This window comes from Nicotiana tomentosiformis, chromosome 11, assembly GCF_000390325.3.
Source record: "Nicotiana tomentosiformis chromosome 11, ASM39032v3, whole genome shotgun sequence".
Taxonomy (NCBI): domain Eukaryota; kingdom Viridiplantae; phylum Streptophyta; class Magnoliopsida; order Solanales; family Solanaceae; genus Nicotiana; species Nicotiana tomentosiformis.
This window is the reverse complement of record NC_090822.1, coordinates 31,825,843-31,842,756: the sequence shown is the minus strand read 5'-3', so window position 1 is coordinate 31,842,756 and position 16,914 is coordinate 31,825,843. Positions and strand designations below refer to the sequence as shown.

The 16,914-nt window shown below is 40.3% G+C and overlaps 2 protein-coding genes across 2 annotated transcripts; both read right to left on the bottom strand.

Moving 5' to 3' along the window:
• Positions 1–10,527: 10,527 nt before the first annotated feature.
• On the bottom strand, positions 10,528–11,268 carry LOC138901218 (uncharacterized). Its single transcript, XM_070188964.1, has one exon. It carries the CDS (start codon positions 11,266–11,268, stop codon positions 10,528–10,530), a length of 741 nt encoding a protein of 246 aa, XP_070045065.1.
• Positions 11,269–11,417: 149 nt separating this feature from the next.
• On the bottom strand, positions 11,418–15,885 carry LOC138901217 (uncharacterized). The gene is made up of 2 exons (XM_070188963.1): positions 15,530–15,885; positions 11,418–11,802 (listed from the first exon to the last, which is right to left on the bottom strand). The coding sequence occupies exons 1-2, from the start codon at positions 15,883–15,885 to the stop codon at positions 11,418–11,420; spliced, it is 741 nt and encodes a 246-aa protein (XP_070045064.1).
• Between the last annotated feature and the right edge of the window lie 1,029 nt (positions 15,886–16,914).

Here is a 16,914-nt window from a genome sequence, read left to right as displayed (position 1 = left end):
GAGAGTTCATATTCTTTCCCAATCTTTCTATGAATCCAAGGGCTTCAAATAGTTAGCAAGTTCCACCGGCTGGGACAACAGATTGCATCCAGTAGAGACCGAGAGACTAACGCTCCTCTTCCTTTGAGGATCTTCTGAAGGGGAATCATAATTTAACCCAGGTTCCTATGAACTGGGGACTAGAGAAGAGGGACATTCACTTCTCGGGCTGGAGAAAATGATGTAGCAGTTGCTGGTGGCGAACGTAGAGTTGCTGAAGAAGGAGAGAAAGCTGGTGACAATGAAGGATGAGAAGTGGCTGCGGAAAGCACAGTGCTGGTTTTTTGTTTCTCATCAACCGAACTACTGGGACTCAAAAATAGGAGTTAGCATTTTCCACCATCTCATACTCCCCCAGAGTGCCGAGGCATCGTCTTCGGTTGGTGTAACTAACTCAATAGATTGAGCACTCTGTTGAGCTAAGGAAGGTTGTCATATTCTATATAGAGAAGCCCCCTCCTCCTTGTCTTCTCCTTCATCATCGATCACTATGGTGTTGATGGCCGGCTCGGGTGCGGTGCTCATCACCCCAACTTCGGGAGATGACTCGGGTGTTGCATTCTTTGCCTTCTTATTTTGTCCCCGACCGCAGAGGAACGTCTTCTTTTTGGTTACTTGTTCTCTGCCCGGATACTCCGAGAAGAAGCACTTGCACCAAAAGCAGGCTCGGAGAAACCTATTCGGGTAAATGCCTCTTGCAGCAGCCTCGCCGCATTAGTAGGATTATCTAGAACGTCCTCCTCGGGACGACAACTGAGCTTTGGGGTAGACCTGAATTCATTGAGAAAGAAAGGTTAATCAACTTTGTTATACAAAAAGTAAATACAAGATAAGTTCAATTTACCATGATTTTTGGTCTTCCACCTGTATTTAAGGGCCAGTTCTTTCCACGTACGGGTCTCGGGCATAGTAACGCCCAAAACTTCTGTACCCACTTGTCCACACCTTCAACCCTAGGTGGTACCCATCGAGTTGCTGAAACGAGCGAAAGAAAAAGGATCAATAATGATATGGGATGATATTTAATGGAAGAAAAGAGAAATGGCAAACTCACGAGTGCGGTTCCATAATTCAGGAAAGGATGAAGCCATGGCCGGAATGATGTCACTGGTGGAAAATGCAACGAACCGTTCCATCCACCTACAACCGTTATCATCATCCATGCTGTATAGAAGAGCATGGTTGCCATGCATTCTGAAATTTATCATTCCCCCACGGACAATCTTGGGGGAGTAAAGATTTATTAACCGAGCTAGGGTTAGCTTTACTCCCATCTCTTGGAACAAGCACCGACGATAAGCGTCTGTCCTCTACACATAAGGATTTACTTGTGTCAGGCATACCTGGTAGTGGATGCAGAACTCCACGATGACAGAGTCAAGCTTTCTACTCAAAGAGAACGACCCTAAAGTGAATAGGTACGTATAAAAATACATAAAACCCTTCTTGGGTAAGGTTAGCCGCTCTGCCATATCAGGAGCGATAATGTCTAGATCTTGGCAATGGCAGTCTTCCTTCATAGTAGGAATACTGGAAGGACGGATAGAAGAAGGGTACACGCTAACGGACCATGTGCGAGGGTGAGCGGAAAGATACTTCTCTTTGACGTCCTTAGTCGTGACAAGACTCTTTGGGATGATGGTGCTCACCGTAGGAGGAGCATCATCATCAACTTTACCTTTGTTCTTTGAGGAACTAGGGTTTCTGGAAGAAGAGGTCATTTTTTATCAGAAAAGTAGGAAAGTGTTTCTCTCAGGAAGAAGGTTAAAAAAAGCTTGAAGACAAAATACGAGTTGAGTAAAGAGAGTTGGAGAAAGTTTGAATAATTATGAAGTGTAAATGAAGAAGTTTGATATGTATAAGTAAAGGCATAGGTTGCTAAAATCGTGGCCATAATTACCTTGATAACCGGCAAAAGTGATGCTGAATCGTGGGATGATGCGTGTTAAAGGCATTAAATGCGGAGAGATGTGCGTCTAATCAACCCTCAGAAACTTTTCAGAGGGTGTCAGATAACTTTCCGCCAAGAAAGGTATCTCTACCAACTTCTTGGTGACACAAAGTTATGTCACCGGAAAGCAGGGGGACTATCTGTATGGGGTAAAATATGTTCATATTTAATGATCGCATGAGAAAGTGACACGTGGAGCCAAAGAAAGAAGATATTCAAACCCTAAGGCAACGATCTCGCTTGTCATCAGAGAGAATGATACTCATAAAGAAAAAATAAATGCCGCCATCCGGTAACATTGAATGAAGAATATTCTACAGTATTAAGTGCATGATCCGTTACAGAGAATATGGCATTCACTACCCGATGTTACACATTCTTCAATGGCCCTCATAATTGTCATTAAAGATGAGCTTGATCCTTGGACCTTGTTCCCTAAGTGTAACTATAAATAGTGGGCTCTATCATCATTGTAAAGAGACGAAATTTCTAACAAGCATATACTATGACCTATCAAAAGCTCAATAACGTTTTTATATTGTTCTTATTGCCTCCGGTAGCTCTGTGCCCGAGATTAAGATATCTGCCATTTCATTTCAATTTCAAGGCTAACTCTTACATTTTTGTCGAATTCATCTATTAATTTTGGATCAAATCGATTCACTTGTCTATAAACTATGTATAAATTCAACTGTACCATTTTACGGGTAAATAATAACTTAAAACATCAATTATGAGAAAAAACTTAGCTTTTATAGTGAATGACTGTTATATAGGGATGCTATTATAGAGAGGTCTAACTATATTTCAAAACATCAATAGGAAATCCAATGCCTGTTTTGTTAAATAATGATCATGCCCAACTCTAGTCCTAAAAAGTATAAGCGGTCGCTACAAATATAATCCAGTCTAAGAGTCCGGAGTCGAATCCCACAGAGAATTAAGGGTTAGCTACAATTGTTCGCTATCACTAAGAATACAAGTTTCAACAATTTTCTGAATTGTAAAGATTGAGATTTTTATTTCTAACTAATTAACTAACAAATACTAGAAAGCAGTAAAATTATCAACTAGGGATACTAAGGGTTGGAGACAATATTAAGGAGGTCTATAGTTATAATTTCCTCAATTGTCGAATTCCTTCCCGCTACGTCTTCTATAATTTTACCTAAGTATTATCTACTGATCGTGGGCAAATCATGTGTCGTAATTCACTCCCGAGAAACTACAATAATTTACTATACATATTCTCCCAAACAACACTAGCTAGCACTATCTTACCGCTCACTATGACCACGTCAAGGCTTGGTTATTCCTAAACCACCCTTTAAACCTGCCGTATTGATTCTTCACATACGTTAGGAGTGGCATTGTTCAACAACCACCTAAATATGTACCCTTTCCCAAATAATACTCAATAAATAGACACAATCGATTGATGGCCATTCAATCAACTAAAATAAGCACGTAGTTGAACAAGTAAAGAAATTCAAAGGCTAAATTATATAAAAATATAACAAGAATTTATCCCCCAAAAGGTTCCATCAAGACCCTAGATAATAAATTAGCTACTCTTAATAGTATGTAGAAATACAATACTAAAATTCATAACCAACAATGGAAAATAGGAAGAAGAAAGGGAAAACGCGTAGTTGAATCTTTCTCCTTACTCGTAGCGTATTCTTGCCTCCAAAGGTGTTGTCTAACCCTAAAGTAGTGTCTCTTCCCCTCCAAAGTTTCGTTTTAGGATGTATTAGTATCAATTAGGGTTTGTATGGGGAGGAACTAATCATTCCAAACTCGGATGGGAAAGCTGGAATCCGCATCTACTCTCGCGCATCTCGTGCCCATAGACGCGGATTCAACCTTTAAAATTTTTCCATTTCACAAAGTGATCCATGCCTTCACTTCGCTGTTTTGTGCACTCAATGGTCTCCTTTTTGTGTATGTTTTTTGTGCCATGCGCGAGATTGGATGAGCTCCCAGTTCTTTCATGTTTTTCTTTTTGTGTCAAATTGTCATATTTTGATCATTTATCATCCAAACTCGTTCCTACACATAAGAAACACGTAATGAGCACATTTCACTTTAAAAACCATGTAACTTCCCGCAACTCATACGACAAAATAAGATAAAAATATAGTCAAAAACATGTACTTTTCACCTTTTATCACCACCCCACACTTATACTCTTGCTCGTCCTTGAGCAACTCAAAATTAAGCATATAGGCAAGAAACACATTTCAAAACATACTTAAGCATCACATCAATGACAATGGTTTATATCAACGTTTATATTCCAACATATGTACTATTTATACTTTTCCTCAAGGTTTAAAATGATGTCAATACTATTTAAAATATTTGTGTGACTCTTCCTAATATCCTAGACTGAAAAGATGACTCCAATATATTCCTCTTTATGACACTCTTCTTGTGTCAACTAAAGATACGAGTTCCTTCCCTATCTGTTGTAAAGCATGTGCCCTCACCAACTAAGCAAATAGAGTAACCAGTGTGCACACTCAAATATGAATTCAAGTATAATTTAAGGACTCACATAATGAAAGAATTCACTCACTCTCGCAAAGAAACTCATGTGCCTCCAAGCTCCTACCATAGGCTTTCCCGTAATGTAAGTCTCTACTAATTTAAGCTCGCAAAGTCCTGGATCAATTAGGTCTTCATGGGTTGTAATGTAGGCTAAGGAACGGGTACGATAGATATGGATAATAATGACTAACCCTTCTAAGCACTTTTAATAAAATACACTTTAACTTTAATAACATTCTCTTCATGATCACTCAACACATCGCTACGAAACCATACATAACATAGCCTATTGACTTTAAGCACATCTACATAATCACTAGCACATATCAAAGTGAATTGGAGGGCTATTTTTTGTCATTTTTTATTTTCTTTTTTTCTCAAAATCTTTTCAACAACCTCCATAAGTTGGTATTTTTGGCTAATGACCTTCGCAATACATACATACACCTTTTGGCCTTTTTATGGTTCCACTCAAAATGTCATGACCCCAATTTCCTACCTTAGGATGCCGTGATGGAACCTAGACTCTAAGACTAGGTAAGCCTTAATAATAACTTAACATAAATTATCAACAGAAATACTAAAGCAAGACTGATAACTCAAATAAACTCCCAAAATAAGATATCAACAACAACTTTCGCAAAATCGGTGAAATTGAGTCATAATCTCTACCGAATAATCTGGAATATCTACTACAACACTGTCTGAATAAGAAATACAGTAGAATGAAAGATAAGGGAAGGTGACTCCAAGGCCTGTGGATGCCGAGCAGGTATACTTTGAAGTCTTCGGATAACAGCTACAACCAAAAACTAACATCAAGCACGAGCAGACGCACCTGGCTCTGCAAAAAGAGATGTGCAAAAATATAGTATGAGTACACCACAACGGTACCCAGTAAGTATTAAGCCTAACCTCAGTAGAGTAGTGACGAGGCCAAGTTAAGATACCTACTAGGACATAAAAAATAGAACAGGACATACTAACGAGAAGTAATAGAAAGCAGAGAAATATGTGATATGAAACAAGTTAATAACATATGTTAATGACAAAATTGTAAGCATAGAGATAACATAAAGGAAGCAATTAAAAAGAACCTCATTAGCCCAATACGGCAAAAACAAAAACTGATAAGACGAGAAGAACAAAAACAACAAGAAGTGTTTCGCCAATAACTCTTTTCCTACATGAGATGCACAACAAGAATCACAACCGAGGTACCGCCTCGTATAAGACAAGAATCACCACCAAGGTACCGCCTTGTAGAAAACAAGTATCACATCTGAGGTACCGCCTCCTGTTCACATTTCTCAATTTCAATCACAATCTTTCCTTACATCACTGCAGAAGCCTTACATTTAGTTTTAAAAATGATTTTTCCGAAATAGCTACCCGCGTTTTAGCCCACCATACCACCCTGCATGGATTCAAGTAGTTCCCCTACTAGCAACACGCATATCAAGCCCACCTTATCTCACCGCATGCGTAACAACCCCAAGCCTTATACCATTTCATGCTTATCAATATCACAACATAATCACAACTCGCGCCACAAGTTTTTATATGCCACAAATTTCCAAAAGAATCAAAAATAAAATGTTTCCATAACAAATAGTCCAAGGCTCAACCACAATGTGTATAAGAATCTCAACAATAATAAAATAAAAGTGAATAGCTCAATAAGAAAGATATCTTAACGATTAATAACATAACCTCAATGTGATAACGACTTTTTCAACTTCAACACCAATAACTCAACAATAAGATATTTCACGAAATAACATCTTCAATTACAAGTAATTCAATAATTTAAAGATGTAACAAAACACAAGGAAGACAATAACTTCAACTAAGAAAATAAGAGCAAATAATCAAGTAAGAGATGAACAAGTATTAACAATGTCAATAACGCATGTAAATATAGATTTGCACATGAAAGGGTGGATTACAATGAAGATGTAACATGTTAAGAAACTTCAATTACAAGCATGAAAAGAGTCTAAATAGCCTAAACCGGTCAATTACCAAATATAACCCGTGTACCCACTCGCCACCTTGCGTACAATGCTTTCACATAACACAATTAGCACAAACAAACCAATTCCTAAGGGGTAGTTCCCACACATAAAGTAAGACAAGATACTTACCTCAACTAGGCCAACTCAACCCTCGGAAATAGCCTTTCACCTAAAATCCGCCTCCTCAAGGCTCAAATCTAACTAAAATTAACTTAATATCATCAAACAATGCAAGGGAAAATAATTATAATAGATAAAGTTATGATCTTTACACTTTTCCCAAAAAGTCAATAAATGTCAACCCGGGGTTCGCACGATCAAAACCCGGGTCCAAGGGTAGATTCTGAATACCCATAACCCCACGAGTCCATATATGTGATTAGTTCAAAATCCTATTCCAAATCGACTATCAAAACACTATTTCTCATTTTTCAAACACTTGACAAAGTTTCACAAATTTTCACTTTGATTCACATAATTTTTATGTTAAATCCATGATATAATCATGAAATATAGTTGGAAATCAATTAGAATCACTTACCCAATATTTGTAGGTGAAAATCCCCGTTCCAAATCTCCTCGGATCATAGTTTTGATGGTTTTGGTAGGTCCGGATGGTGATTTTGGACTTGAGCGCATGCCCGGATTTGCATTTGGTCTTACCGTGTCTAGGGTTCTAAAATGTGAGAAATAAGGTAAAATCCCAACTTCCCAGCCCTTATGACTAGCTGCAGATGTCGCATTTGCGACACAGGGTTCGGAATGCGAACCCTCGCAATTGCGAATCAGGGGTCGCATTTGCGAACCCTAACATCCTCAAGAAAAGTCGCAATTGCGACAAAGGCTTCACAATTGCGAAGCTGGCCACTATCGCAAATGTGACCAAATGATAGCAATTGCAAACCATCCCTCAGGCCATCTAACTTTGCAAATGCGAAGAGAAAGTCGCATTCGCAATTGCGAGGCTGGTGCTCGCAATTGCGACAACTGAGCACCAACACACCAACAATTTCGTTTTCAGTTTAAACCATTCTGAATCATGTCTAAAACTCATCCGATCCCTCGGGCTTTCAAACCAAACATCTACACAAGTCTAAAAACATCATACGAACTTGCTCGCACGATAAAAATACAAAATAACATCTAGAACTACGAATCGAACACTAAAACGCATGAACTTCTAGAATTGCAACTAAGCATCCGAATCAATTCAACTCCAAATGATACCAAATTTTGCAGACAAGTTCTAAATATCATAATGGACCTATTCCAAATCCCAAAATCAAATTCCAAACTCAATAGCTAAAAGTCTACAATCAAACTTTTCAACTTGAAATTGTCAAATTTCAAAACACAATTCCACCTACGGACATCCGAATTCGATTTTGGGCATACATCCAAGTCCAAAATCACGATACGAAGCTATCAGAGCCATCAAAACACCTTTCCGGGGTCGGTTTCACAAAATTCAACCATTGGTCAACATAAACAACTTAGGCTCCTAAGCCAAAAAACCAAAGGGTCCAAATCAACCCTAAATCTTCCCGGAATGAAACTAATCAACGTCGTAAGTCACAAAATCATAAACACACATGTGTAGATCATCAAAAGGGGAAAAAGTGTGCAATTACACAAAATGACCAGTCGGATCGTTACATTCTCCTCTTAAAACAAACGTTGGTCCTCGAACGTGCATTAGCACATACTTGAAGTGATGAATAGATGAGGATAATGACTCCACATGTCATGCTCGATCTCCCATGTCGTCTCCTCGACCGGATGACCCCTCCATTGAACCTTCACTGAAATAGTGTTTTTTGTTCTCAACTTCCGGACCTGTCTGTCCAAGATAGCCACCGGCTCCTCAATATTACTCAAAATCATTGTCCAATTAGACTGAGCTAAAGTCTAATACAAGAGAAGGATCACCATAATACTACCGGATCATGAAAACATGGAACACCGAATGAACTACAGATAAGCTAGGTGGAAACGCAAGCCTGTAGGCCACCTCACAAATCCTCTCAAGGATCTCAAAAGGTCCGATATACCTAGGGCTCAACTTTTTCTTCTTCCCGAATCTCATCATACCCTTCATGGGTGTAAATTAGAGCAAAACCCGCTCACCGACCCTAAATGCTACATCACAAACCTTCCTATCAGCATAACTCTTCTTTCTAGATTGAGCTGTACGAAGTTGATCCTGAGTCAACTTGACCTTCTCCAAGGCATCTCGAACCAAATCCGTGCCTAACAACCTAGCCTCTCCCAGCTCAAACCAACCAACTAGAGAACAACATTGTATCCTATATAGGGCATAGTAAGGAGCCATCTGAATACTCAATTGGTAGATGTTGTTGTAGGCAAACTCTACAAGCGGCAAGCACTGATCTCAAGAGCTCCCAAAATCTATAACACAGGCACGAAGCATATCCTCCAATATCTGAATGGTGCGCTCGGATTGTCTATCTGTCTGGGGGTGAAATGTTGTACTCAACTCAACTTATGTGCCTAACTCACGATGCACAACTCTCCAGAAACACAATGTAAATTGTGTACCTTGGCCAGAGATGATAGATACCAGCACGCCATGAAGTCGGACAATCTCGCGGATATTGATCTGAGCTAGTTGCTTTGAAGAATAGGTGGTCACCATCGGAATGAAATGAGTTGAGTTGGTAAACCTATCCACAATCACCCATACAACGTCAAAGTTTTTCTGAGTGCGTGGGAGCCCAAGAACAAAGTCTATGGTAACACACTCCCATTTCAACTCGGGAATCTCAAGTCTCTAAAGCAAACCACCTAACCTCCGATGCTCATACTTCACTTGCTGACATTTTAGGCACTGATTTACATACTCCACTATGTCTTTATTCATTCTTCTCCACCAATAATGTTGTCTCAAATCTCGATACATCTTATCGACACCCGGATGAATGGAGTACCGTAAATTTTGGGCCTCCTTAAGGATCATCTCATGCAACCCATCCACATTGGAAACACATAATCAGCCTTACGTCCTCAACACTCTGTCATCTCCAATATAAACCTCCTTGGCATCACCGTATTGTACCGTTTCCTTAAGGACAAGCAAGTGGGGTCGTCATACTGACGCTCTTTGATGCGATCATATAAAGAAGACCAAGAAACCACGCAAGCAAAAACTCAACTGGGATCCGAAACATCCAATATAATTGATGAGAAGACTTCTACGAAACATCGGTAATACCCGGCCAAACTGAGGAAACTCCGAATCTCATTAGCCGAAGACGGTCTGGGCCAATTCTGAACTGCCTCAATCTTTTTTGGACCTACCTTGATCCCCTTACTCGACATCACATGACCCCAAAAATGCCACCGCATCAAGCAAGAATTCACACTTTGAGAATTTTGCATACAACTTCTTCTCTCTCAGGGTCTGGAGCATAATCCTCAAGTGTTGCTCATGATCCTTCTGACTGCGGGAGTATACCAAGATGTCGTCAATAAACACAATGATGAATGAATCAAGATATGGCTGGAATACACTATTCATCAGATGCATAAATGTTGTTGGGCATTAGTCAGCCCAAATGACATCACAAGGAACTCGTAGTGACCATATCGAGTCCTAACGACAGTCTTCAGAATATCTGGATCCCTAATCTTTAACTGATGATACCCTAATCGTAAATCAATTTTTGAGAACACTCTGGCACCCTGTAGCTGATCAAATAAGTCATCAATGCACGACATTGGATACATGTTCTTCACTGTAACCTTGTTCAACTGCCAATAATCAATACACATGTGCATAGAACCATCCTTCTTCTTCACAAAAAAACCGAAGTACCCCAAGGCGACACACTAGGCCAAATGAAACCCTTATCAACAAATTCTTGAAACTGCTCCTTTAACTCCTTCAACTTCGGTGGGGCCATACGATATGGTGGGATAGAAATGGACTGGGTGCCCAGAAACAAGTTAATACCCAAAATTGATATCCCTATCGGGCAGCATGCCTGGATGATCTGCTGGAAATAAATCTGGGAAGTCTCTCACTACTGGATCTGACTCAACGGTAGGAGTATCAGCATTGACATCATTCACGAAGGCTAGATAAGCATCACACCCCTTCTCAACCATCCGCTGAGCCTTCATAAATGACATAACCCTAGTAGGAACATAATCCAAAGTACCCCTCCACTCCAACTGTGGTAAACCTGGTATAGCCAATGTCACTGTCTTGGTGTGATAATCCAGAGTCACATGATAGGGTGACAACCCGTCCATGCCCAAGATAACATCAAAGTCTACCATACTAAGTAACAATAGATCAACTCTGGTCTCAAAACCACATATAAGAACTAAACAAGACCTATACACATGGTCCACAACAATAGAATCCCCCACAAGCATGGACACATAAATAGGAAAACTCAAAGAATCACGAGATATATCCAAATACGGAGAAAAGTAAGATGATACATGTGAATAAGTGGATCCCAGATCAAGTAAGACTGATGCATCTCTATGACAAACTGGAACCATACCTGTGATGACTGCGTCTGAAGCAACAACCTCTGTCCTGCCTAGAAAAACATAGAATCTGGGTGGTCCTCCTCCTCTAGGGAGACCTCTACCTACCTGACCCCTACCCTGGCTGGTTGTGCCTGTGGAGCGGCAATTGGGGCAACAACTATAGCACGTGAAGTCTGTGGACATGGCTGAATCCGTGGAACCTGAGTACTTTGTGGAGATGCACCCCTCATGAGTTTGAGTCAGTCCCTTACCATATGACGGGTATCACCATACTAAAAGAAGGCTCTCGGTGGGCATAACTACTAGGACTGGTTCGAGCTTGGTCGGCTGGACTAACCGCTGAAGTCACCCCGTGCAGAAGGTGCACTAGAAAGTGGTTGAGCAAAGTGTGCAACTTGAGACATGGGAATAATTGGAACACCACTAGAAGCTGGAAGTGTTGAATGAACTAGACGGCTCACATAGCCTCTACCATGACGGGATGCAACTGTGGCGCGGGCACCACTATATCCACCAGATTCTCGAGGCCTCTTGGCCTCCATGTCCTCTCTCTCACGGCCCCGCATACCCTCCAATCTCCGTGTGATCTCTACCATTTGCTGATACAGAGTATCTGTCTCTAACTCTCGAGTCGTGCTGAATCTAATACCATAGTTGAGCCCCTCGATGAATCGATAGACTTGCTCTCTGACTGTGGAAACCAAGGCAGGTACATGTCTGGACAAATCACTGAATAACATACTCTGACATTGTCATAGTACCCTAGCAAAACTACTCAATCTCCGTGTGCCATGCATCCCGAAGGTTCTAGGGAACAAAGTCTCTCAAGAACATCTCTAAAATTCGATTCCATGTAAGTGAAGTTGCATCGACTGGGATACCCTCCTCGTAGCCACCACTGATACTCTACTCCCGATAGCTAGAATATAGTTAAAGTAACTCCATTCGTCTCCACACCATCCATGATGCGGAGAATACGGTGGCACTTCTCTAGAAAACCTTGTGCATTCTCTGAAGCTAAGCCACTATAAGTAGGAGGATGACACATCGTGAATTGGAATAATAGGTTGTGCTGGCATAACCTGTGGGACCTGATCAATATGGGCCCACTGCTCTAGAGTACCGGCTGCAACAATCTGAGCTTGTCACGACCCAAACCGATGGGCCGCGACGGATGCCCGAGTCCTACCTGGCGAACACCCTTAAGCATACGTCTAAGATATAAACATAAATAGTGTATGTGAGGGAAACCTGCCCAAAAGACATATATAGATAGACATACGAAATACAGTGGGGCGAGCCGGCAAGGCTACTATAGACAATTATATATACCCAAAACTGGAAGCCGACAAGGCCACATATTATCCAACTATACATAACAGTCTACAGACCTCTAATAGAAAATACAACTGTAAAAGGACGGTACTGGGCACGCCATACCCATATATGTATACAACCATATCATACCAAAATCAAAAGTAGCTCCGGAACAAGTGGAGCACGTCAAATCTCGCTGATAGGGAATCCTAAGAAGGGGGACCGTCGACTTGCCTACCTGCACCTGAGGGCATGAAGCGCAGGCCCCGGGAATAGGGCATCAGTACGAATAATGTACTGAGTATGTAAGGCATAAAAATCAGTACATAACGACCATAGATGAAACATGGAATAAAGAATTCCGATTGTAAGTCTAAATCACTTTGTAAATCCTGAAACATTTATAATGTCATGCATGTGCGTATAAATGTCGTGTCATGCATAGGTATAGGTATACATAATATCATTAAGCCTCTGAGGGCATCCCATCATATCATCTCGGCCATTATGGGCAAAATCAGCAACATATACCAACTGATCAGGTGGTGGTGCATATATAACGCCGTAACCTTTTCCCATATCCCATATACATATATGTACATATAAATACACGTATATAACGCCATCTGGTCATGGGTCAATGTATATGTATAAATGAATGAAATGCATGAAAATATGTTAATAATCTAAATATTCCTTTCGAATAAACTTTATTAACTGCGTATTATTCTGATACCCGTGAACAGAAGATATAATAATATGTCACATGGGGAATCAAGAACACAGAGACCCCTAGTATTTCTATGAATAGAGTCGCTTATGAAAACTGTGCATTTGCTCGTTTCTTCTGTATAATTTGGATCATGCCAAAAAGAAAGAAGGGATAGCCTTAACATACCTGGAGTAGGGAAAAATCCATATGATATTCTTGGAAAAGGCTGCACCATACTCCTTTAGAACCGCAAAAGTTTACGTTGCTAAAGTTTTAATAATTCTCGTTGGATTTTTTTTTGTGTAAGAATTGGTTGAAGAATCACGTTGCTAATGTGGTGTTTAGAATCTGATTGAAGTGTTGTATTCCAAATATGAAGTGTTGCTAACATTCTGACATGAAGTCTTTGTATTCAAAATCCTAGAAATGAATATATTAGGTTGAAATTAATATCCTAGAATGAAAGGTGTCTTGAAATTAATGCATTAGGTTGCCACCTAATAATAAATGACCAAGAGTCATTTGTCTAATATGTGGCTTGCTGCCACGTGGGGGTGGGGGTGGAAATTTTAAATCTTTATCCAACTTATTAGTTAATTAGGTAATGTCCTGTTACCCGGTAATTAATTAATTACCCTCATAATTAAGAATTATCTCAATTTACTTAAAATAGTACTCATTTTTAATATACTTTATACATCATACTATCACGGTCATATGGTACCTTGTATGGTACTAATTCATAAATATCGGGTATTATACCTTGGACCGCATTTTACTCCAAATCGACAACCTTCAACGAAACTCATTTTCTTTAATTCGCATATCCTTACCCTTCATGGCACTTACTTATCGCTTGTTATAAATAGCATAAATATGTTAACCTCAATATAATATCATCCCGAGTCTACGTCGATTAACTGAAGGTGAAACTTTAACATACGAAAATGCGAGATGTAACATCCTTCTCCCCTTAGAAACATTCGTCCTCGAATGTTTAACTCCGCGGGGTCTATATAACTTTGGCTGAGTCGCATTTGTAACAATACTACTATAAACTCTTCCAGTAGAAACTCAATAATTTAACGTCACATAGGACTACAATCATCTATAATGACAAAGACCTTACACGACCAACAAAAATAACTAACACAAGAATCCATACACGTACCTTAAGGTTGTGATGTCTCAGTCGGACCCTTCTTTGGAGGAGGAAATAAGTAGGGATATCTAGACTTCATGTCTTCCTCGGCCTCCCAAGTCATTTCTTCCACATTGTTGTTTCTCCAAAGTACTTTCATCGAAGCTACATCTTTAGTTCTCAATCTCTGAAACTGTCTGTCTAATATAGCAATGGGAGTTTCTTCATATGATAGCTGCTCGGTGACCTGAACATCGTCAACTGACACGATTCTGGAAGGATCTCCGATACATTTACGGAGCATCGACACATGAAAGACTGGATGTACAGACTCCAAGTCCGACGGTAAGTCTAACTCATATGCTACTTGGCCTACCTTGTGTATGATCCTATATGGTCCAATGTACCGAGGGCTAAGCTTTCCTTTCTTACCGAACCTCATAGCACCATTCATCGGTGATACCTTTAGGAATACCCAATCGTTAATCTGAAACTCCAAGTCTCGCCATCGATTATCCGCATAAGACTTCTGACGGCTTTGAGCTACTAATAGCCTTTCCTGTATAAGCTTAATTTTCTCGATTGCCTGTTGTATCAATTCTGGTCCTACTAACGTAGTTTCCCCAACATCGAACTACCCTATAGGCGACCTATACTTCCATACGTAAAGAGCTTGGTATGGAGCCATCTGAATACTGGAATGGTAGCTATTATTATATGCGAACTCAATAAGCGGCAGTTGATTATCCCGGCTACCCTTGAAGTCTATCACACAAGCCCGTAACATGTCTTCAAATGTCTGAATAGTACGCTCAGCTTGTCCGTCTGTCTGGGGATGAAATGTTGTCCTAAGACTTATCTGAGTCCCCAATCCTTTTTGGAAGGACCTCCAGAAGTTGGCTGTAAATTGAGCTCCTCTATCCGAGATAATAGATACAGGATACCATGCAGTCATAATATCTCCTTAATATAAAGCCTTGCATAATCCTCTGCGGAATATATAGTCCTAACAGGCAGAAAATGGGCTGACTTTGTAAGCCTATCAACAATCACCCATATCGAATCGAACTTACGCTGGGTACGAGGTAAGCCTACGATGAAATCCATATTGATTACTTCCCACTTCCAAGTCGGAATCTCTATAGCCTGCAATAATCCACCTAGGGTTTTGATGCTCAATCTTGACCTGCTGACAGTTAGGGCACTGAGCAAAACACTCTGCTATATCCTTTTTCATTCCGTCCCACCAATATACTTCCCTGATATCATGATACATCTTTGTTGCTCCTGGATGGATAGAATAACGAGAATAGTGAGTTTCTCCCATAACCTGCCGACGCAGCCCTGCGATATTAGGGACACATAATCGTCCTCGATATCTGAGAACCCTATCTTCTGTAATTTCAAACGGTGTCTTCTCCTTCTGAGGGGTGGTATCCCTATAATGAACTAACAGAGGATCCTTGTACTGGCATTCCTTTACTTCAGTTACTAAAGAGGCTGTTGTCGTATCCTGAATAGAAATTCCAATATCACTTGAGTCCAGTAACCAAACTCCAAGACTAGCTAGCTGATGAATCTCATGGGCTATTCCCCTCTTTTCTGGCTGTAAATATGATAGACTACCCATAGATCTACGACTGAGGGCGTCAGCTACTACGTTTGCCTTCCCCGGATGGCATAAAATATCAACGTCATAGTCTTTAAGTAGCTCCAACCATCTTCTTTGACGTAAATTCAATTCCTTTTACTAGAAGAAATACTGGAGGCTCTTATGATCCGTATAGATATCAACATGAATGCCATATAAGTAGTGCCTCCACATCTTTAGTGCAACTACTGCGGCTAACTCTAAATCGTGGGTCGAGTAATTCTTCTCGTGCTTTCTTAGTTGTCTAGAAGTATAATCTACAACCTTACCATGCTACATCAGCACGCAACCCAATCCAATGCCTGAAGCATTACAATAGACAACATAACCATCAGTCCCTTCTGGGAGCCTTAGAACCGGTGCAGAAGTCAATATGTACTTCAATGCCTGGAAACTCCGTTTGCAAGCCTGGAAACTCCATTTGCAAGCATCAGTCCATTGAAACTTTGCTCCCTTCTAAGTCAACTTTGTCAAAGGTGCTGGAAAGGAAGAAAATCCCTCTAAAAATCTCCTGTAATAACCTGCCAAACCGAGAAAGCTACGAACCTCCGTCGGTATCGTGGGTCTAGGCCAAGTTTTTACTGCCTCAATCTTTTGTGTATAAACCCGGATACCTTCACTCGAAATGATATGCCCAAGGAAAGCTACAAAGTTCAAGCAGAATTCACATTTAGAGAATTTTGCATACAACTTCCCTTTTTGTAGAACTCTGAGCACAGTACACAAATGATCTGCATGCTCAGCCTCTGAAAGAGAATACACCAATATATCATCGATAAATACAATTTCGAACAGACCTAAAAAGGGCCAGAACACACGGTTCATCAAATCCATGAATATTGCTGGGGCATTTGTCAAACCAAATGACATAACACGAAACTCAAAGTGCCCGTATCTGGTCCTGAATGTTGTCTTCGGAATATCTTCCTTCTTAACCCTTACCTAATGGCACCCGGACCTTAAGTCTATCTTTTAAAAGCACTTGGCACCTTGCAACTGATCAAATAA